Here is a 23,283-nt window from a genome sequence, read left to right on the forward strand (position 1 = left end):
GCCCTTTAAACTGCGTTTTTACAGGATGAATTTTCACTTGTGGGAACAATGACAACAAACTGTGTTGAGCACGCCAGTTACTGAAGTAATATTTTGCATTCTTGTATCAAAATAAGGTAAAATGAGCAAAAAACATTTTGATAGTTCTTTTTTTATTTCAACCTCCAAATATATAGATATACAAGTTTTCATTCAGAAACGGAATCATATGATAAATACTATTATTTCATATATACACAACGGATTATTTACAAAGACTTAAACATCTTTTAGAAAATAAAGTTCAAATACATAATTTCCTCTTTAAATATTTTTACAAGCAGTCTCTGATGTGAATTATACACAATCACGTGAGCTACTGTGTAATGATGCTTCAAACCAGCACCAGGGTACAGATCAGGGTCTGTTTGGCAATAAGAGCTATAATTGGCTGTTACATTACGATATACAACAGAAATTATAAATGCTATACATCTCATAAACGTACAAATCTTCATAAAATATATAAATCTTTCCTTCAGTGTCCCAGCCAATCGGAAGGCAGTGTCTATCTTGAGGCTGGTTTTAGGACCAGGGTCTCCATGGTGACTGGCTGTTTGTGGGGGGTGACAGAGCCTCTCTGTGGGAGGGTTGGGGCAGGTTGGGGTGTCTGTGTGCCAGGGCCGCTCTGAGCTGGTGGGAGGGGCTGTTCCTGAGGGTGGCTCCATGCTGCTGGCTGCAGTGCCAGTTCTTCCCCCCCAGCTGGGCGCTCTGCCCCTTGGGTTGCGTGTGGGCAGAGTGGGGGCTGATGGGAGCTCTGGGGAGCGGGCCGAGGTGCGTCAGGTGACGGGACAGGGTGACGCTCAGCGCCCCCTCCCCCCGCCGCCCCGCCCTGCTGTCCCGCAGGAAGCGCGCTGCTCGCTGCAGGCAGGTGGAGAACCCGTCCTGGAAGTCCTGCTGCTGGCTGCCTTCAGCTGCCCCTCTGTGGGCAGCGCTCTGCAGGAAGAGCACCGTGTGCTCCAGCACCTCTGCTTTCTCCACTCTGCGACTCGCCAGCGCCTACCAGAGGGGGAGAGGGGTTATTACACACACTTTACACAGGGAGAGAGAGGCTAAAAGTGTGCAGTGGACAGGTAAAGGTGCTAATTGGAAGGTGTATATTGGTCGGCAGGTAAAACTGTATTTTGAGTTTGGGCTGACAGAGACACTGGCACTGACTGGCAGACAGGGGGCGCTGGTGCTCACCTGGTGTTGGGACCCCTGCAGCAGCAGCGCTCTCAGGCTCTCCAGACTGCGGTTCATTCTTTCCCTCCGACGCTTCTCGACCTGCGGTTTGAGGAGCTGCGCAAACAGACACAATACAGAATTAGGCTCGATGTTTCTGATTTACGCACGGAACACTCGCTATGCATTCAGAACTGCTCAACTGTTCGGATTCATCTCACACATAAAATACACCTGTCGGTGAAAACAAGCAAGGCTTACCCTAAGTAAGCATTGTCATTTAACAAGCATGGGACATAGAAAACAAAAAACTCTTCCTCTAACAACGTCAGGATCATTAAAGTGGAAATCTGTGTGAACTAAGCAAAATAATTTCTGCATTTCTAAATACACACTTTAAATCTCTTGATTGTTTTTACCTTTCTTGTTGTTTTTAAATCCACCTTCAGGTTGGCTCCACTTGACTTCATTATCACCTCCATTGCTGCGTCTTTTGCCTGATCACCAAGAGGAACAGAGTTCGGTATCCGATCGACTGCTATCCTGTCCGTCAATGTTAAGATCCTGTTAGTCTGTGTGGAGTTTGAGCAGTGTGTCGTTTTTTATCGTTTCCTTATAAGACATTAGTGGCTCCACCCAGCTGGCCTGGCGCCCCGCCTTCAAGAAACAACTCCGAATTCACTTCTAATAACGCCAATAAACGCATCCTATTGTGGCAATAAAACCAATCACACCCGGCTCGTGAGAAGCTTACAGTTATCACAGCGTTTGCCAAACCAGTCTTTGTTGATCATTCTGATCAGCTTACTTGATGCCCTTTCTGTTGAATAAAACATGTTCGAATTAAAAATAATATTTTTTAAAAATGTCACACTACGCCCCACTGGATTATACGAGTACAATTAATTGAAAAGAAAATAAGATTATACTGTCTACAAAGCTAATAAAGATATTTTTCAAAAATGACAGATTACCCCATTTTCTTATTCACACACATTCGTTTTTTCCATATCTAGGCTACCATCAGTATCTGAAAGAGTCGTTTTAAAACAAATCTGTGGATTCAAATGGTAATCTTTGACACTAGGCACGCGCGATGTTTGTAATGCGTGTGAAAGCACACGCCTCTTTACGCCTTGCGCACGTGGAGGCCTGCGGCCACGCGAGAGGTGTGAACGCCCCGGCCACTTTGAAGTTGAATATGTGCACGCACTCACAGTCGGCTGCAACTCCTTTGAGCTCCATCTTTTTAATGGCGGTTTATTCAGCCACCTTAACACGTAATAAATGAATAAACCAGAGGAAACGTACAGTTACTGAGCCGAGGGAACCTAGCGTCACACCCGATCCCACGCGCAGAGCAACTGAGAATCAGCTGACGCATGTAATAAAATTTTAACCTCAATAGCGTAGGTCATTATTTAAACGTTTAAAATTAGTGGAATATTACAATTAAAGGCCATTTTGCTATATGAACATGTACACGAAAGCTGAATGCGTCATAAGTTATTTTTACTTGAATGAGCCAGCGAAAATAAAACGTAAAAAAATGTGCAGTAGTCATTGTGTATAAACCATGGAGGGTCAACTGTTATTTTTATAGTAAATATAGAAATTCTTCGTGATATTTTTGGATGTTTTCTGCCACACACGCATTGGTCCTCTCACCTCGCGCTTTCATTCCACCGCTTCCCACGGCGGGCTGTGACTTTGATCCTCTGTGACCCACACAGAACTGGTGGCAACACAGGAATTGCCGCGTGCATTTTCACGTAACGTCTTTCCCCCCGAAAAGAGTGCAGCACGAGGTGAGAAATGACAACAGGAAACCGAGGTGTCAACAGGGCCATTTCAAACAGCACGTGTGTTGAAGACTGCGCATGCTGTCCAACCAAACCCCGTGTTCAAACGCTCCACGACAAGCGTTGCCCAGCTCCGTCAGCTGCCACTGAAAATACACTTTGGATCACAGACGCAGTACTGAAAAACAGATACACCTCTATGTCTGCATATTTTTACTTCAAAATTAAAATTTTTGAAATACTGCAGTCTTGGGAATATTACAATTAAATGCCAAAATATTACAAGACTGGACATATGAACAGTTCTCAAAGTATATCACATTTAATATATTTAATGGATCCTAAAGAAGTGAAATGAATGTTTAAAAGAGGAAAAATCAAGACCTTTTTATTAAATGCACTGGTATACATGATGGTGCCAGCTACTCCACATGTGTTCCAGGCAGAAAACCAGGGTCCACTTTGCCCTAGTCCACACACTAGGGATGTTAACACAAATTTATTCAGAAAGTCCAGTCCAGAGATCAACAGACCAGTGCTGCCCTGCCCCTGCCCCTGCCCCCCCTGCCCCCCCCCCCCATAAAACCAGGGGGTCCCATCACAGCGCCTCCCCTCAGCAGGTCACTGCTTTTTCTTCACCACGTGGGCGCAGTCGTACTTGCCCCTGACTATTTTGAGCTTGAGCCCGGGCAGGTCCTGGGTGCGCCCCCCCTCCACCAGCACCACGTTGTGCTCCTGCAGGTTGTGTCCCTCCCCAGGGATGAAGCAGACCGCCTCCTTGCCGTTGGAGAGGCGCACACGCGCGCACTTGCGGTTGGCGGAGTTGGGCTTCTTGGGCTTGCGGATCATGGTCTTCAGGACCACGCCCTTCAGCTGGGGGCGCCCGAAGGTGGCGCTGGGGCGGGGGGGCGGCGACGAGGGCTTGCCCTTCCGGTGCATCTGGTTCAGCGTCGCCATGGTTCTGGAGACTCCGGGCCGGACCCACAGGGGGGAGAGACAGTGGGACACTGCAGGGGGGAGAGGGGGGGGTGGGGGGGTTAACATGGCAGATTACTCTCAAAATCTTTCAGGGTTAATTGCAGTGTCCTCAGCTGGCGTTTAAAGCTCAGGTTTAAACCTCTAGACCACAGAGCTGCATAACAACTGGAGCAGCTATGCAAAGCTGTGGAATAGGGAGTGTGCAACTCGTACAACGTACACCCTTAGCCTCTGAGAAATTATATTTAATGACACGTTATTAAAATTAAATGAATTGCCATTGTAGCATTAACGTTAGATCTGATCAAATTCAAGAATACCCATCTTGATGAAATTGCATATAAATGCATGACACATGACTACTTCAGTAAGTAAATATACATGTAACACATATAATCGATAGCGCACAGCCACCAAAGAAGTAATGCTATTGGGATGCGACAGGGATGTTCGTACAGCGTAACCCACCCTGCATTAGAGATGACATCAGCGGTCTCAGGCTCCCGAGGAAAGCCATCGCTTCGGCTCCTGAAATAAAATCATCAGGGAATACAATGAAATGTCAACTCGAAACCACATTGCACAGAGAGCTAGCTAGCTAGTTAGCTAGCAAACGCTATGCGATGTTGTGAGATACAAAACACTGTAGAACTAAAAGCTTAATCGAAAACTAGCTAAGAAGCTCACTAATGTAATGCAAGACATCGGAGCATTATTTTATAACAGCTATCGATAAATAAGACGACAAAGTTACCTCACGCCGGTCACCTTGCTAAAGTCTCCCCTTTGCCAACCACACAATCTGAAGCTAACGCTCCGACCACTGGTCAGATATAAACGCGCCCAAAATCCAAAACTCTTTTATTTGTTCCCTATGATGTATTTGTGTTTATATGCTCTTAAAATGTATGTCCATTATGAAAAATAGAGCTAAGAACTAAAGCAACCTACCCTCGCGACTCACCCTCCAATTGGCGCTTCTTGATGACGTACAGGAAGTTTCACTATTCCTTGTTGGAGGAGTCGTTAACTGCCCAAAACGCTCATTACAGAACCAAATTTGATAAGTGGCTCTCGCACATAGATAATGGTTCGGATTGTAGTTGCCAAATTGAATTCAGGATAGGTTGTTAGAAGCCGAAATCCTAATCGCGAGTCACAGAGGTCATTTCTTGTACACCAGAGGAGTATGGCTTCCTCTAGCATGCTAACTGCGCCATCTAACGGTAGCTGAACTGCACCAGGACTGCGAGTAGAGCAGCCGACTGTACGGGTTCCCAGGCCTTCTGAGTGACTTTAAAATTATATTTAAAATGATATCAAAGTAATAAAATAAATTAAATCCAGCACTCCGACCCAACTTAATCTGCAGTCAGGATGGCTGAATAACCGTTAATGAAAAGGGTCTTGTGCCTCTTTTGTCATTGACACCGCACTGTGACAATCAACTTAACTGCAATAAAAAGGGTTTATATACTCCTTGCAATTGTCGTGGCAACGTGTGTAAGGCAAGCCACAGAAACGTAACTTGCTTTTAACATGGCCGAGGAGCCACGTCTCTGTGAAGCGTGTGCTTTAATAGTATTGAACCACTGGGTAGCGCAATTTACTCATTTTATCATTTCCAGCTTGCGCCTGACACCCAAGCAAGACCAGCTATTTTTAAAGAAACTAGGGGCTGGTTTACAATGTGAATAAATGCTTGCATTTGCTTGCAAATTATTTGCTTGTGCTTTTGTCCAAAGCTTTACCTCAGAATGGATGTTATTACCAAGCAGTGCAGGTAACGCCTAACAGCAGTGCAGGTAACGCCTGACAGCAGTGCAGGTAAGACCTAACAGCAGTGCAGGTAACGCCTGACAGCTGCCCCATGCAGCGCCCTCTCTACTTTCACCTTAAAATTTTTTTAAAAAGCACACATTTAAAATATGTGCTTGATCACTCAGAAAAAAAACCTTTACAGTTTTTAAAAATAATTCAGCACTGCTGCATTATCCATCCATTCGTCCATTATCTATACCCACTTATTCCTGGGCACACACACCATTCACTCACAGACTCACTCACATTTGTGAATGGAGGAGAAAGAGAGGGAGAGGGAGAGGGAGAGAGGGAAGCAAAGCAAAAGCAGAATGACTGGGGAGCGAAAGAATTATAGAGGCAAGAGGACAGAATAAAGGTGTGATTACCATGGTGATGATGATGATTATGATGAAGGTAGAGTTGGGTCATATGAGGGACATGAGGACCAAAGACAGAGGAATGGGGGAAGGTAGATGAGCTGTGAAGAGGGAGAGAGAGAGGGATGAACAGAGAGGGGATGTGTGGGAGGAGGAAGAGGAGGAAGAAGAGGAGGCAGGCCATGGAGTACAGGAAGATGCTCCTCGTGTGAACGACTTTAACATTAGCCCTCATTGTTGCTGATTTTCCCTTTTCAGATCTGTCTATTTTTACCCCTCTTCAGTGCTGAAAGGACATCCGGCTTCACCAACCTGAAGAGAGGGGGAGAGAGGGAGAGAGAGAGACAGAGGGAGAGAGAGAGAGAGAGAGAGAGAGACTTTTGACTTTTGATGGTCTTTATTAAAACATCTCAACTAGAAAAAAACCAGTAGAGAAAAACCCCTCCCGACATCTTCATAAAACCAGCCTTCGCTCACACGCACACACACACACACACACATACACACACACACACACGCACACATACACGCACACGCACACACACACACACGCACACATACACACACACACACAACTACAATATATCAGCAGCCTGCACAAGCACAATTAACAATCAAAAGCATACAGAGAGAGAGAGAGAGAGATAGAGGTAGAGAGGCATGGAGTGGGTAGTGGAGAAAAATGGACTGGAAAAGAAGGAGGGAGGGAGAAAGAGAGTGAGGGAAGGAGAGAGATGAGAGTAATAATGGGGGGGGGAGGCGGTGAATGTCACACTGAGAGGGTCAGGGAGGAGGACACTGAGGAGGGTGGATGTTATTTTGGGGGGAAAGTGTAGGTGACAGAGACCGGAGGGAGGGGGTGTGGACAACATACACAGACGAGAGTGAGACTCACCAGGGGCTGGGGATCAGTGAATTAGAGCGACTCGTTTTTACCCAACGAAAGGATGGCGGGGAGGGGGGGGGGGGGGTGATTTCAACACAGCAACACGGACTAATCTCAGTGTTTGCCCCTACCAATCTGAGAGACAGGGAGGAAAATTGAGAGAGAGAAGGCGGGAGAGAGAACGAGCTTTGGCGCTAAGGTGGAATGCCCGTATATGGCGAGAGTCTGGCGTTCTCGCTGCAGTGCCTGCTTCAGAAATCGCAGGTACGCTGAGAGCGCGTGGGTGTTTTACGGAGGCGGAGTGAGAGGGAGCGCGTGCATGCCAATTACAGCCTGCCAGGCAGCGGGAGCTCGTCGGCGAGAAGCCGGCAGTGTCCCGCGCGAGCGTCAAAATCCAGGAAACGGAGCCGCGCTCTCAGTGCGCACGTCAGCGCTATCACAGCAAGACGGAACAATACCAGAGCGGCTGCGTGAGAGAAAGAGAGCGGGAGAGAGATGGAGAGAGAGGGAGGTGGATGGAAATGAGAGAGAAGGAAAAAGAAGAATGGAGATTGATTGAAGGGACGATGAAAAAGAGCAGAAAATGGCCTGAGACGACACCATTGGCATTGTGACATCACAGAACGTCGCAAAGAACACGAAGACGCACTCAGCATGTTTAAGAGCACTTTAATATAAATGCATTTGATTGACAGCCAAATACACTTATCAGCGATGACGAGATAACAATTTCACGATGCTCATTCCTCAGCGATAAATATATCATTTTTTCTTACATAAAAACTTGTTATATACAGACCGACATTACAAAAGCAATAAATATACGCATTTAAGCAACCGATTTGTCACACAACACATTAATCATTTTTGTGCAAATACATTCAGTTGTTTAAAATGTTCACGCAAACAGGAATAACATCATTGTAAACATTTTTACGTCGCAGTATAATAGCTAGGACACAGGAATCAATCCTTTACTTTACCGTAGACAACTCTACGTTAACATATCGACACAGTGAGAAAATTATAACCATTCTCAGCCTGTGTCGCATAATTAAAGTAAATAAAAATATACCTCATTCACATTTTTATTTTTATTCAATATTTACTCAACATCAAATATGTTTTATTCATCTACTGAAAAAATAAATTAATACATTTTTTAAATATACTAATCACTGGGCCACTTTCTTGACCCCTCAAAATAAAACTAGAGTAGAGGTCAACAGGCCACTGGATTGACACGCATTGACAAGAGTTTTGGGGATACAACACCCCCCTAAATCCAGTCTGTCCACCTCCCTTTGACTACCTGTAAGGTGGTCTCCAGAAGGATTTGTAATACCATACAGGGCCTGCAGATGGTGGTATTTTCTATGTACCACAACCGCAGACCCACAGGCCACAACCAAAGAGGAGGCCAGCACTGTGTTCTAATGGGCATATTAATGCATACACCCCCCCAAAAATAAAAACCAGTCACAGGCCTCCTCTAGAATTGAATAAGCACAGCAAGAACAATGTTTACAGCACTTCAAACATGTTTGAAATAAATGAAGCCATTCATCAAGATGCAGAAAAAGATGTTTTGTGGACACAAACTTAAAAAAGTTTTTTTTTTTAAATTTTATTCTGTAAAAATCAATTCATGAATTGTAAAATTGGGAATTTATAATTTGCAAGGAGGATTCAAAACAGCTAGAGGTCTGAGGGATTTGACCTCAGGTTCAGCCTGTGTGGCAAAAGGAGAGAACCCTCAAAACCTAGCAAACTTGCTGGCTAACGCGAGTCCTAAGTTTCCTTGGAAACGTTTTCCGCTTTAAGTTTGTGCCTCTGCATCGCAAATATGGAGCAGTAAACATGTCGTGATGTTTAGATTGATAAATAGCAGTGATATCAACAGTGTTGTTGTTTTGTTTTAAATACATTTTTTAAATTCAGTTTTACAGCAGGGGTCCCCCACTCTGATTGCATACAGACGTGGCTGTATATTAAAGTGCGCTCATAAGGGAACCCCTGCTCCAATAAAGGCACCCCAAAACCAAACAACACTCTGCTATGGTGCATTGGGCTCATCTTATTATTGATAGTTAAATACATAACCATACATCTTCATTTGCAATGCCTAAATATACATATACGAATGCATCCATAAATGTCCTTTTGGTTTTTTCTTTTATATTCATACATACGTATATATATACAATTTGTATATATTTATACACTAAATTATTTTCCCTTTCCTGGAAAAGTGGATGTCCGTGAAATATGACAATATGCCATACGCAATGAAGTCACAGACTTATTTTAGAACGAGGAATCACTTCCGTTTCCATCTGAAAGACAAAAGAGAGGGAGGGAGGAGAGGGGAGGGAGGGAGGAGGTGAGTATTTTATTTAACGGAGATCAGCACACACAGAACAGATGGATGTTATATTAATGATATATTATTAGTATCTGTAATGCCTATATTAATCCATCATGTCTGCTTCCCATCACAGCAGATACATGCAGGGAGGGAGAGAGGGACAGAGGGATAGAGGGAGTGTGAGAAAGAGGGAAAGAGTGAAAGAGGGAGTGTGTGAGAGAGGGAAAGAGTGAATGAGGGAGTGTGTGAGAGAGGGAAAGAGTGAAAGAGGGAGTGTGTGAGAGAGAAAAAGAGTGAAAGAAGGAGTGTGTGAGAGAGGGAAAGAGTGAAAGAATAGCACGGTGGAGGAGGCGGACCTCTCTTACCTGGCTGAAAGTGCTGAGGAGGACAGTCACGGTGGAGTTGATGCAACTCAGGTTGTTGCCCCAGGACGGGGGCAATTGAGGCTCCTGCCCCAAACACGGGTTCCATGGTGACCAGCTCCCCAAGGAGGGGCTGGACACGAGGCAGACTGGGCGTGGCAGCGGGGGCGATGGGCGTGGCAGGCACAGCCGGGGATTCTGAGACAGAGGAAGGCTCTGTCTCCATGTCGACTGTTTCCGTGCCTGCCATTGCCCCGCCCCCAACCACGCCATTACAATGCGTCGATTGGACGCTACAGATGTGACTGGCGCACACACCAAGGTGTGGGCACCAGCAAGCTGGGGCGGGGGGAGTGGGAAGGGCCTGGGGGGAAGGGGAGGGGCATGACAGGGGAGGGGGTGGGGTTGAGGGAGGGGCACAGTTTAAGAGGAAGTCAAGGAGGAAGGACTCTAACATGCTCTCTTCAAATAGAGAGCTTTTGTCCTGGGAAAGGGGTGGGTCCAGTTGCTTGACAGGGTAGATCTCGCCCAATGGGGAGATGGGATCCTGCTTCGTGGGCGGGGCAATAGGGAGTGGCGTGGGGCTGGAGGAGGAGCAGAGTTTGGAGCTGAAACTCTCGGCCAGGGTGCTGATTTGCTGAGCCAGGTAGGAAATCTCCGCCCTCTCCTGTTCTAGCCCCGCCTCCCCCTGTATCTGGGCCTCCAGGGGATGGGGCAGTTCTGTAGGGGAGGCCTCAGGTGTGAGCAGCCCCTCCAGGGCGTAGCCGAATAACCCCTGGGGGGGCACGTCCACATAGAGAGGGGGCAGGGTCAGGGGGAGGGGCAGGAGGCCACAGTCTCCCTCTTCGGGCGTGTCGGGGGTGGGGGGCAGTTTCTCGTACAGGAGAGGACCTCTGTAGGGCTCCAAGGAGAGGAGGACCTGCTGGGAGGCGGAGCAGGGGGCGGACCAGGGGGCGGGGCAGGGGGCGGAGAGTGGGAGGGAAAGAGGACGGCCTGCTGGGGTCAGCAAAGGCCTGGTGAAGGAAACAGGACGAGGTGCGCAAGCGGAGGGGGCAGAGATGAAGGGCACCTCTCGGTATGAAACTCCGCCCCTTCCTGCCTGGGGGGCATAGCGGGGCGAGCAGGTGAAGCCCTCCCCCTGCTGAGGCCTTGTGAGAGGTGGGGGGGGAGGGGGCATCTGGGGGGGGGGCCGGAACACACTCCGGGCGAGGACGTCCATGTCAGCGTCGAATGTGGGCGGAGTCCCAGCGGCCGAGTCGCCGGACTCTGGGGGAGGCGGGGGCTGCTGAGGGCCGCCCTGCTGGGCTAAGCCCTCCTCCTCCAGGGAGGACAGGCTGGACCGCGGGCCCTCCAGCATGGGGTCGGCGGCGGCGGCGCCCCCTAGCTCCTCGGAGGAGCTCATGCTGGTGGACGCGGCGGCGCTGAAGTCGAAGGACTGGCCCGACAGACCGCTGCTGCTGGGCGTGAACACCTGGTCCGGGCTGGACAGCGTGTCCGGAGACCGCAGTCCCAGGCTGTCCTGATAGGAGGCGCTAGCACTCAGCACCAGGGCCAGCTGAGTCTGCTCCGTGCACAGCTGCTGCCGCACCGACCAGGCCTCCGACTCACTGGGGGGGGCGGGGGGAGGGGGGGGGAGAGGGGGAGGGAGAGAGAGGAGGAGGGAGAGAGAGGTTATTCTTCATGAAGTCTCCTCATTGTTACTATTTATTTCCATCCTTTTCTGGGTTCAAGTCTCAAGTCTACGCTGGCCTGGGAGTGTTATCTGTGACTCCTGGTGCTGAAGCAGTAACCCTGACAACGAGGCCTGCTCACCTGATGATGTAGCTGCGGCAGCTGATGGGGCTGTCTCCAGTCTCCAGGTGCAGCACCATGTAGAGCCAGGTGAAGGAGCCGTCCTGCGTCTCCACCCTCACCACCATCTCCGCCCGGCCCTCGCTCCCCTCGCTCACTGCCACCAAACAAACAGGAAAGGGTGCGGACATTATCACCTGGAGCTCAGGAAAGGGTGCGGACATTATCACCTGGAGCTCAGGAAAGGGTGCGGACATTATCACCTGGAGCTTAGGAAAGGGTGCGGACATTATCACCTGGAGCTCAGGAAAGGGTGCGGACATTATCACCTGAAGCTCCCTAAATAACCTCTGTACCGCTGTTGTACAGGGGTCTGTATCACAGAGCTGGATTACTGAGTTCGCTGGATAACTGCTCTGAGTAAAACCCGGAGCCCTCCCAGGGAGCCCTCCCAAACCCGGGACTGGGACTGTTGTAAAAAGACCTGCTGCAGTTTCCGCCCCAGCAAACTGAGTAATCCAGATCCGGGTCGGAGGTTCCAGGTGTACAGGGTTTGTAGGCGGCTGCGCAGTTATGCGCTGAGCGTACTTACACAGACTGCAGTGCTGCGCAGATGCGTGCGGTAGATCCTGCGGATGCACGAGGCTGTACCAGGAACGAGAGCGCAGCGCTTCCACGTCATAGCCCAGGTACACGCTCACGCTGCAGGGGGACGATAGCGATAAAAAACCGCTTTAAATCACACATTCTCCCACGCAGCGGTATACGGTCTACTTCCGATTGTTTTTTTCGTCGGTAATGGCAACGACTGGAGTGTCACGTGGAGCCTCACCTGTCGTCCGCGTCCCGCACCCTCATGTCCTGGCCGTGACGGGAGTGGAACCCCGCCAGAAAGAAGGCGTGGTCCGCGGGCGGGGCCAGGGTGGGTCGCGTGCCGGGGGAGGACGGCTGACTCTCCAAAGGGGAGCAGAAGCACAGCCACGCGGGATTTGAAGTCCAGTAAGACGAGGCGGCGGCTCCCGGAGTTGACAAACAGAGCGCGCGGACCAGCGTCAGTCTGGTGCCGGCGCTCTGGCGACGCGCCGATTTAGAGGTGTTGAAGCGACACCGAAACAAGCGGTCTGAGAGAGACGGAGGAAAATACATTATCGTCAGTTATTAGAACAAACCGATCAACGCCTTGGAATAAAGGAAGAACAACAGAAGAAAAGGTAATAATAAGTGAAGAAGTTTTACCTGTGTCTGGTGAAGTTGTCGGCGATAGGTTGCTTCTCATGACAAAGTGGTCGGTGGGATCGATGATGTCATAAACGCTGTCTCCCTGGGCAACCAGATCCACCTGATGGAAAGACAGGGTTGTCCTCGTGAAGCACTAAACTTAAACGACATTGACTGCATTGGTGAAGAACTGCCACTGTCACTTGGGCGTTATCCAGGCTTCTGCCTATCCGTAGACTTCCGTACCCGTCTCTCCAGAATTAATCTGACTCATGTCTCTGTCTCCAGCGTGTCATCCGTGGGTCTGTGAGATGAATCACCCTCTCCAGCCCCCCTATCGTTAACGATCGTGGATCATTGAACACGAGCTTCGATGATTAGAGCCTTATTCTAAATTAATCATAACCTAGACTCACGCTCTCGCGCTTTCGCCCCCCACGGACGGCGGCTTTTCTATATTTAAGTATTATGAGTCACAGGGCTAATACTGCACAGGTCCTGCGTGGCAGATCCACTCTTAGCTCAGGTAGATCGAAACTATTCTTTGCCAAGACCTTTATTTGATTTTTCCAACGAATATGTCATCTCAATTGACCTGGAAACTACACTGATAATAAAACGGATAAAGTACAGTACTGCGAATCACAGTGCATAAACAAAACCAACCATAAAACGTAGAATGGGACGAAACAACGTTTCATAATCATGATTATTATGATTACGACGCTGATGACAATGACGGTTATTTATTATTGCTATTGTTGTCATTGCTGTTATTGTCATCGCGGTTGTTATTGTTCTTGTCACCGTTATTGCTGTGCACTCACCATAGAATGTCCCAGGTGTTCGGTGACGCTGTCCGAGAGATAGAGGAGTTTCCCCTCGCTGGTCAGCATCAGCAGGAAGCCCGGCAGCTCCTGCACCAGCTGCGAAAGTTCCTGGGAGGACATGAATCTCGAGCTCTCTTCTTGGCCGCTGGTAGTCTCCGTTTCTGCGCGGGTGACAGGGAACAGGGGTCTTGTCAACCTTCGCACTAGCTATGTAAGAAAATCTTACACTTCCGAAAGATTCTAACACTCCCGCATGTGCATTTTACTGTCGTCCTAACTCCAACAAAACACTCTGTCCTGAGTGCGTTTCGTTTACCGAATCGTTTTACTGCTGCCATATAATTTATAACGTGTTGGCCCAGCTCTGTTTGTTGCTAACAAACGAACCAACATTTGTATCGATAGTCGTGATGTCGTCGCTTGCTCTCCTGTCTTCCCCGGTAACGTAACGCTGCTTCCAGCTCAACATTCCAGAACCTCGGACAGCGCCACGAGCGATTCAGAACTTTGGACAGAGACAGCGCGCCCGACCCATCAAAACGACTGAACTAACCCTTCGACGGGGACGTTTAAATTACAAACACAAGAAAGCCGACACACTTGCGTTGTATTCCACGCGGTCTCAGTTAAATTGAGTCGCTGAACTGCACCTGTTGCATCCGTTAATAATAATATAAACGGGGAGGGGAAGAACTTAAAAAAGCCAGAGTTCCGTCACATGCCTGTCAGCTTCGTTTACCTTGAGAGAAGAAGACGGACTTCCTCGTGTACATGCAGGCGAGCGACATGATGTGCAGGTAGGAGAGGCGAGCCTTGTCCACCTCGGAGATCGGCAGCAGCTCCTTCAGGTTGCGAATCTCCGCATTGATCTGGTCCCTCCGAGCCTTCGAAGCTCCCTTCGTGGACCGGTACATTGTAGCCCGCGCAGCCGGGAAAAGAAGCAGTGAAGCCGGCGTTGGTGCAACTCTCCGGGGCGGTGTGATTAAAAAGAGCGGCTCTCTTTCTTCTGTTGAATCAGTCAGCAACGAGATACACACATAGATTACAACTGTCGAAAGTTCCTTTTTTTCCCGTTGTTATGTATAAAACTTGCTTTTGGTTTCAATTGTTTGGTTGTATTATTGTCTTGGTCTGGTTAACCTTTTTCGCATTTTTGAATAGGCTACGTTCTCTGTTCTTTACATCTCATCAGGTCCGTTAAAGCTTCCTGCTCGGTTGGCCGGTGGTTGTTTGGTGCCCCCCGGTCGGAGTGAGAAGCAGTCAGCGGCTGGTCGCTGGTTGTGAGGCAGATTTGTGGCGTTGGCGCTTCTAGTGGACTCTGCCCGTCGATAACTTATATAGGCTGGGGCTCCGAAGGGGGGCCCCGATACGCTAGCACCCACGTAAGAGAGAAGGGGGGGGGGGGGGGGGGGGGGGGGGGGGGGTACAAGAGAGGGGGAGGGAGGGATTGATACGTCTCATATCAATATTAGCGATCTCTCTTTCCCTCTCTCTATATCTCTGTCTATTGAATTACTATTTTAAACTATGCTATTTAATGTTGGATAAAGAGCTTTCTCTCTCTGTCAAAAACACACACAGTCACACACACACACACACACACACACTCTCTCTCTCTCTCTCTCTCTCTCTACTCCAGCGTCACTCCTCTTTCTCTCTCCAGACGATGACGTAGGCTTCGTATCGGGAGCTCCGTCGACGCACATAACCCAATTTGGACAAAACCAAAATTGGGCGGAGCCTTCAGACGGAGCCCACGGGCCCCCACCACCGAGTCGAATCACCGGTGCATACAGAAGAGATATCGATTTACTCTGTCTAATACTCCCATCGCTGTCTCACACTTTCTGGAGAGTTCGGTGTCGTCGTAAAACCACTGTCACTGGCGATATTGCATTTTGTGGGGGTGCATAGATGCACAATGTAGTTATAGATATGAGAGATTACATTCGGACAGTTAATTCCATTCAGAGTATTTGTGTGCAGATGTGAGCGCGCGTGGGCTTGGTGCAGTGGCACCTGGTGCTCTCACCCAAACGTATTGATGTGCACGAGCGTCTGATCTCAGTTGCAACCGCCGTTCCTTCTCAACTGAAATTGGACTGAAGGCGTAAGTCAGCGGCGCGCGGGGGTTAGCGAAGATTCTAACAGTTCGGCTCAGAATGTAGACGCATTTTCATGAATGGAAAAAGATGTCACTTTCCCCCCATTGAAGCGCTCGGGTTTAAAAGGAGGGAGGGGTGGAGGAGTGTAAGCGCATGTCTCCATTACATTTGAGATATACGTATATCTAGATTTAGCATCTTGATTTAGGCAAAACTTTATAGGTTACGTCGTGTATGTTCCTTATGTAGTGAAACAAATATAAACGTTAGTAGTTTAAAAAGACAAGTATTGTAATACAATATTTATATATTTAAATTAAATTAAATTAAAGGTCAATTTTCTATTCTGTGTTAATAATTGTACGTTACCGTTGTTAAATTTTCAATAAGGAGGGTGATATGTTGAAAATTGTTCATTGCGGGGGGGGGGGGGGGGGGGGGGGGGGGGGCTTCTTTGTTGAAATACTTCCCCGGGAATTTAAGAAAACTATGTACAGGCTACCCCAAACCCCACCCCCAGCCCGAACACTCTGCCACACCGCACTCCCGGGCTGCCCGCTGGTCTAGACAAAGAACACTTCCTTTATGCCACTTATATGCCCACATCGTGCCAGCCCGCAGCAACGATCTGCACGAGCCACAGTCTGCGGCACCGTTCAATGTGTTCGACTTGGAACGTGGCGGAAGAGAGGGAGAGAGAGAGAGAGAGAGAGAGAGAGAGAGAGAGAGAGAGAGAGAACGCAGAGTTTGAGTCAGTCTTCAGACCGAACAGAATCAGTGATCTGAAATGAAGTCTGAAATGCGTCATAAACGGATTAGCATGTGTATAGTTTCACGTATCTTTTCGGCTGTCTATCCGCATCATGGTGGTGACAGGTGGTGACTCAGTCCAGATGTCCTCCTGGCCAACTGAGTTATAAAAAAATTACAATTCAAATGAGGTGTAGATTGGTTAATTGATCGAATTGATAGGTGACTAATTGACGGAATTGATCATAACGTGAAAAGGAGTGCACAACTAAGTGAGGAGTGGTGAGACTTTTTACAAAGCGTTCTGTATGGCTACCGACTATTCATATGCATCGCACTGTATCTACATGCAACACTTCAGAACAACGTAGGACAATATGCTGTCATGGTCTCCAAAACAGGGGCGGCTCGTGCAACTGCTTAATCGCGAGATTTTGTGCTCAGAACAAATGTAGTTCCGTGAAGAAGTATTTCATTATCCTGATTTAATCTATTATTGCATACTTTTCACGCTGAATGGTTTCAGATCTTTAGACAAATAAATATTGTAATATGTAATGTATGTAATATTGGACAAAGGGAACCTGAGTAAACACAAACATATGTACTTAATTATTCTTTTATTTATTTAATGGAAAAGGTTATCAAACACCCATACCATTTGAAAAAGTAATTGCCCCCTTAAACTTAATAACTGCTGGCACCACCCATAGCACCAATAACTGCAACAAAACACTTCCTATAATTTGATATCAGTCTTTCACATCGCTGTGGAGGAATATTAGCCCATTCTTCTTTGCAGATCTGCTTAAATTCAGACAAATTGATAGGTCTTTGGGCATGAACTGTTCGTTTCAGGTCTTGTCACAGCATCTCTATTGGGTTCAAGTCAGGACTTTGACAATCAGTAAGTAAGGGGCAAATTTTTTTTTCTCGGCACTGTGATTGTACACCGTCATAATACGAGACAAACGCTTGCGTTTTCACGCGGGGCCGCTAGTGTAGCTACACTCTACTCAGGTAAGCACATTAGGAGCTATCAGTGTCTAGGCGAATCTCTGTCCCTCTCTCTGGCGGACACACACATACCCGCACGCGGGCGCGCGCACACACACACACACTGTTGATTTGCGGGGGTGAGTAATCACCGGAAATGGTACCTTTCTACCACTGACAGTCACGTGAACGTGCGTGACACACCTTCAGTCGCGATGCATCCTCCGAGAAGTCTCTGGGTCCTCGCGCTTACCGTTCAAAAGATAATGTGTATGATTTTGGCATTCGATTAATGTTTGTGTTTATCTTTTCGTTTTTATTTTTGCCGCTTTGGTGACATTAGGTCTCGGCCTGTTTCCTATAGGCTACACTTAGGCGACTCCTTTTTACAATACGTGACAAACTATGCAGTGGTAAATACCCTCTAATAGAGTAGGCCGAATTTGTACTGTAATTTTGGATATATATTTTGACATTCAGATATTGCCCATTACACTTGGCAGTTTGAAAATTATTCTCGATGGGAACATCATAAGGGACATTACATTTCAATCTGCTTCAGGGTTGTTTTAATTAAATGTGCTGTATTGCAAAAATTATGTAGCCTCTTGACCAGATCCCCCCACAAAAATAGATTTTATTTTACTTTGATTCACTTGGATAAGTAAAGGATAAATATAAAATTGTGCTGAAAAACCTGGCGAAGTCGCGTGGGTCAGTCTTGTAAGTTCTGCACACAGTCCGACGCACCTAGCAACGTTAACGTATCTCCCTTGAGCTGCTCTTTGTCGATATCAGCAATATTAAATTGTTGATTTATTTTTTTAAATATTCATTTTTCTCCGTAGTATGTTAATATTAGATGTAGGCTATTGTGCCGTATGTGTACTTGGTGCGTGGATAAGCGTGCGGCAGTGGGAGCAGTAATTGCTCGCGTCGGGTGGGGTGCACGCGCACCTACATCACGACATTGGGAGTTTTCTCTGACTCGTGTAGCATCCATGAAAAAAAGGCGGGAGAAGTGAAAAATGTAATGAAAAAGCCATAACAAAAATAGGCACGGTCAGGAGATAGCAAGATGTTGAAACTGGAGGTGGGTGGGAATGCGATTTTTGTAAGAGAAGTGAAAAACAAAAGTGTTTTGCTACTTTAAGTTCAAAAACCCCTGTGGTCGTGCTAAATTTCATATGCTCGAGCTGGCATGCTGCGAGCAGCTCAACTGCCACACAAATGACGCATACTCCCACCAGCGTTTAAAACAGCACTGCGCAGGAAATTTGTATTGAACTTCAGAGACCTGCAGACTGAAGATGAATTTCAGCAACTGACAGATTGATATTCAAGACACCAATAAATCCGAGTTAAGTCATTGTGTCTAATCAATACAGAAAATTTTTAGAAAGAAAATATTATCCCAACGACTGCCAAATAAATTGCGACCCGCAGACAGAGAGGTTAGGTCAGTTGATGCAAGGAGCTGAATAGAAATTTCCAGTAGGTGGCGCTCCAAAGAGTGCAAATTCAAAGAGAAACGGGTGTTGAACCGTCCTACCATTTTGTTTTTCGGAAATAGGAACATGCTTCTTCCAGAACCGAACGAAAATTAAATTAAACGAATGTCCTACCTATTTCCATGATTCGAGCTATTTTCAAAAAGGGAGATTCATTAGGAATTTTAAAATAATAATTTACACCTAGTAACAGTTTTTATGCACATTGACACCGCTCTGTTAAAAAACGAATACAAAACACACTACCGGTGCCTACAGCCGATTATAAATCAATAAAACGGAACGCGGCTAACCGCACACTGCAAAGTATTCCCTGAATTAGTTTGTAAGCTCACATACTCACAAAATGCGTGGAAGGACAAAAAGTACCCTGGTGCGAAGCTACAATAAAATAAAAGTGTCAGAAGCGTTTCGGACACGAATAATTTTATCAGAACTAAACAATGTAGCAGACGCAAGTACTTAAAAATAGGATAAGTTCATTTTCGTCTGTTGGCTTTACCTAAAGGGTAATTACCGACCAGGTGAAAACAATGCAGAAGACCTTGGGCACCACCCACGACCACTGCTTGACTTCGCACGATATTCGTTCGGTATGAATTCGTGATAAAGCACAGACTGGCTTAGAAAAAAAAATTGCATACCACACATAAATAGCCAATTACCAAATTATCAGCTAATTAAATATGAAACGAACTCATATTTAATCAGTGAATATTTTTTTCTGTGGCCATTTAGCATTTCATTTCTTTTTCAAAAAAAAGGTCAATGATAAGCTGAACCAGAATGACAGCAGTAGTTGAAACTCCGACCTGAGCAGTGACCGCTGGGATTGAATTCATTCGCATTTTCAACCGTTTTTTTTTTTTTTTTTGTGGTCGTACTTGTGTGTGCGCGCGCGCGCGTGTGTGGATGTGATTGCGTGTGTGGTCTGTATGTATTTAAAGAACCACGAAGTTTGACTGTAAACAGATTCAGTTAAGAGGGAGAGAAGATCAACAGAACAAGGAACTATTACACAGTACTCGTGAAAAACATGCATGCCTCTCTCTCTCTATGCTCATTAGATGACCGATTCTTGTTTGTTTATAAGCTTCTCATTCATTTCGCCTGGATTTATTTTTACTCCGAAAGAATTAGGGTCCCTTCTCTGCCCGGATTCTGGAGAGAAAAGGACTCATCCGTTGCCTGGCAACATCTCCCACTCACACACCCGACAGGCTCAGGAAAGAAAAGGGAGGAGAGAGTGTGAGCAGAGGACAGGAAGGGAGATAGGGATGGAGAGAGTGTGAGCAGAGGACAGGAAGGGGGATAGGGATGGAGAGAGTGTGAGCAGAGGACAGGAAGGGGGATAGGGATGGAGAGAGTAATGAAGCAGAGGAGAGGGAGGTGTAAATTTGGTGAACAGAAGGACAGATGCTGAAAAGGGAAAAGAAAACATTCACTTCTCCAGGAACATGCTAAAAGACCAGCATGATGAACATGCCAAAGAGAGAGACAGCATTTCTCATTTCAAAGGTGTAGTGTGTGTGTGTGTGCGCGTGTGCGTGGGTGTGTGTGTGTGTGTGCATGTGCGTATGCGCGTTCATGTTTGTGTGTGTGTGTGTGTGCGCACGTGCATGTTTGTGTGTGTGTAATACAATTCACAGACTATTGTCAATGTTTCTAGGTGAACAGAGCAAACGCCTACACATCCCCACTTCACCTCTGTGTTTGCTTTAGATCTCATAGCTTCTGCTCACTCCTTGTCCTCCTCTCCTTCTCTCTCTCCTTCTCCTCCTCTCCCTCTCTCTCTCCTTGTCCTCCTCTCCCTCTCTCTCTCTTATGTTATTTTTAGAAGCAGGATGGGAAGACGGGGGGACTGGGGGGGGTGAGTCGTCTGTTGCTGGCAGAGCTCTCTCCTCCCTCCCTGTCCATCACGGCTTAGCTTCTCAGGCCTCCTTCATCGGATTGGTTGACCCAATGTAGTACCTCCCACTCCCACTCAAGCAGCCAATCATGTCACCCTGCAGAGTCCCAGGGGGCGGGGCACACTCGCACACACGCTCACACGCACACACACATGCACTCACACACTCGCACACACGCACACACGCTCACACGCACTCACACACACACACACACACACACACACACACACTCACACACACGCTCACACGCACACACACACACGCACTCACACACACACTCGCACACACGCACACATGCTCACACGCACACAAGCACACACGCACTCACACACACACACCAGCACACACACACACACTCACACACCAGCACACACATACACACACACACAAGCACACACACATGTACACACGCACACACACAAAATACATCAGTCAGCCCTGCTCCCACAATGTGTAGTTGAACACAGAGCTTTGTTTTAGGAGTCGCTGTGTTTGTAAGATGGTAAGAACAGTAGCAGTATGTGGTGTCAATGTTTGTGAAAGAAATCCACAGATCTGCTGGTGTCTGTAGGGTAGCATAAAGGCTCGGTCAGAGTTCAGTGTTTCTTTTCTGTTTTTTGTTACCATGTTGCAGTCACCTTCAGATTAATTACTGTGAAAAAAAAAAATGAGACACAAACCAAACGTCTGCCAAATCCTCCACTATATTCCCCTCCTGATGCCAGGTCGCCACGGCTACCTGATTTATGACTCAAGACTGATGTTCTCATTTGACACTGTCTCTTCCTTTCGCGGACCTCCCTGTCTCCGTCTCGCACCTCATCCCGAGCGCTCTTAGTGACCATGCAGAACCCCGCTGTGCTGCCACGGAGACTGCAAACCTGCCCCCCCCCCCCCCGCCCCCCCCCCCCCCCCCCCCGCCCCTGAACGGTGGAGCTGAATGATGACACATATTTCAGCCAGGTTAGGAAAAATTACGCGTGAGAAGAGCCGAGGGCCTGCTGGTCTGGCTGAGCTGCTGCTTCCTGTCGCTGTTGAGCTGCTGCTTCCTGTCGCTGCTGAGCTGCTGCTTCCTGCCGCTGTTGAGCTGCTGCTTCCTGTCGCTGTTGAGCTGCTGCTTCCTGTCGCTGTTGAGCTGCTGCTTCCTGTCGCTGCTGAGCTGCTGCTTCCTGTCGCTGTTGAGCTGCTGCTTCCTGTCGCTGCTGAGCTGCTGCTTCCTGTCGCTGTTGAGCTGCTGCTTCCTGTCGCTGTTGAGCTGCTGCTTCCTGTCGCTGTTGAGCTGCTGCTTCCTGTTGCTGCTGAGCTGCTGCTTCCTGTCGCTGTTGAGCTGCTGCTTCCTGTCGCTGTTGAGCTGCTGCTTCCTGTCGCTGCTGAGCTGCTGCTTCCTGTCGCTGTTGAGCTGCTGCTTCCTGTCGCTGTTGAGCTGCTGCTTCCTGTCGCTGTTGAGATGCTGCTTCCTGTCGCTGTTGAGCTGCTGCTTCCTGTCGCTGCTGAGCTGCTGCTTCCTGTCGCTGCTGAGCTGCTGCTTCCTGTCACTGCTGAGCTGCTGCTTCCTGTCGCTGTTGAGCTGCTGCTTCCTGTCGCTGCTGAGCTGCTGCTTCCTGTCGCTGCTGAGCTGCTGCTTCCTGTCGCTGTTGAGCTGCTGCTTCCTGTCGCTGTTGAGCTGCTGCTTCCTGTCACTGCTGAGCTGCTGCTTCCTGTCGCTGTTGAGCTGCTGCTTCCTGTCGCTGTTGAGCTGCTGCTTCCTGTCGCTGTTGAGCTGCTGCTTCCTGTCGCTGCTGAGCTGCTGCTTCCTGTCGCTGCTGAGCTGCTGCTTCCTGTCGCTGTTGAGCTGCTGCTTCCTGTCGCTGTTGAGCTGCTGCTTCCTGTCGCTGTTGAGCTGCTGCTGACGCATTCGGGATTCGATTGTAGAGCGCAGGCGGCCTCAGTGCACTACAAGCTGCTCTACCTCCCCACCCCAGCAGGGGGTCTAATCAGGAGCAGGCTGAGCGCGGCTATTTCCCAGTATCTGAAGAGGGAAACGATTTAAAAAAAAATTAGATTTAAATAAGCTTTTCTGTTGTTTCCCATCGTTTACAGTGCTGTGTACAGCTGTTCTAGAATCTCACAGAAAGAAAGGCTCATTGTGATGTAACAGATCTGTTTGAGGAATCTCAGTTATGCAACATTCCTTCAGCCAGTTAGTCATCCCTTCACTGAGAATCTCTCTCTCTCTTTCTCTCTTTCCCTCTCTCTCTCACACACAAATACACACACAGACACATGGACAAGCTTTTGGTCAGACCACAGTAACGCAGGAAGTCTTCCCAATGCCAACTTACCCGAATGCTATTCAGTGAAATCATCGCATGTGTAATCATAAAACTAATAGATCCACAACGGCAGATGCATCT

At 47.9% G+C, this 23,283-nt stretch overlaps 3 protein-coding genes across 6 annotated transcripts; all 3 read right to left on the reverse strand.

The window, feature by feature from the left end:
- Positions 1-506: 506 nt before the first annotated feature.
- LOC118236752 (transcription factor HES-2-like) lies at positions 507-8,518 on the reverse strand. Its single transcript, XM_035435354.1, has 6 exons — positions 8,508-8,518; positions 6,438-6,441; positions 2,872-3,548; positions 1,623-1,700; positions 1,225-1,320; positions 507-1,038 (listed from the first exon to the last, which is right to left on the reverse strand). Exons 4-6 carry the CDS (start codon positions 1,683-1,685, stop codon positions 565-567), a joined length of 633 nt encoding a protein of 210 aa, XP_035291245.1. The 5' UTR covers positions 1,686-1,700; positions 2,872-3,548; positions 6,438-6,441; positions 8,508-8,518; the 3' UTR covers positions 507-564.
- Positions 3,564-5,186, reverse strand: mrps12 (mitochondrial ribosomal protein S12). 4 transcript variants are annotated; one of them, XM_035435358.1, is made up of 3 exons: positions 4,807-5,186; positions 4,452-4,511; positions 3,564-4,012 (listed from the first exon to the last, which is right to left on the reverse strand). In XM_035435358.1, exons 2-3 carry the CDS (start codon positions 4,498-4,500, stop codon positions 3,627-3,629), a joined length of 435 nt encoding a protein of 144 aa, XP_035291249.1. In that variant the 5' UTR covers positions 4,501-4,511; positions 4,807-5,186; the 3' UTR covers positions 3,564-3,626. The 4 variants fall into 4 exon arrangements, with proteins under 4 accessions (XP_035291249.1, XP_035291248.1, XP_035291247.1 ...); XM_035435357.1 differs by having other exon boundaries at positions 4,948-5,185; XM_035435356.1 differs by having other exon boundaries at positions 4,452-4,514; positions 4,810-5,185.
- On the reverse strand, positions 7,702-14,956 carry npas4b (neuronal PAS domain protein 4b). Its single transcript, XM_035435351.1, has 8 exons — positions 14,358-14,956; positions 13,616-13,779; positions 12,807-12,909; positions 12,403-12,691; positions 12,163-12,272; positions 11,592-11,727; positions 9,783-11,386; positions 7,702-9,385 (listed from the first exon to the last, which is right to left on the reverse strand). The coding sequence occupies exons 1-8, from the start codon at positions 14,530-14,532 to the stop codon at positions 9,357-9,359; spliced, it is 2,610 nt and encodes an 869-aa protein (XP_035291242.1). The 5' UTR covers positions 14,533-14,956; the 3' UTR covers positions 7,702-9,356.
- Between the last annotated feature and the right edge of the window lie 8,327 nt (positions 14,957-23,283).

Source organism: Anguilla anguilla, chromosome 9 (genome assembly GCF_013347855.1).
Source record: "Anguilla anguilla isolate fAngAng1 chromosome 9, fAngAng1.pri, whole genome shotgun sequence".
NCBI classification, from domain to species: Eukaryota; Metazoa; Chordata; class Actinopteri; order Anguilliformes; family Anguillidae; genus Anguilla; species Anguilla anguilla.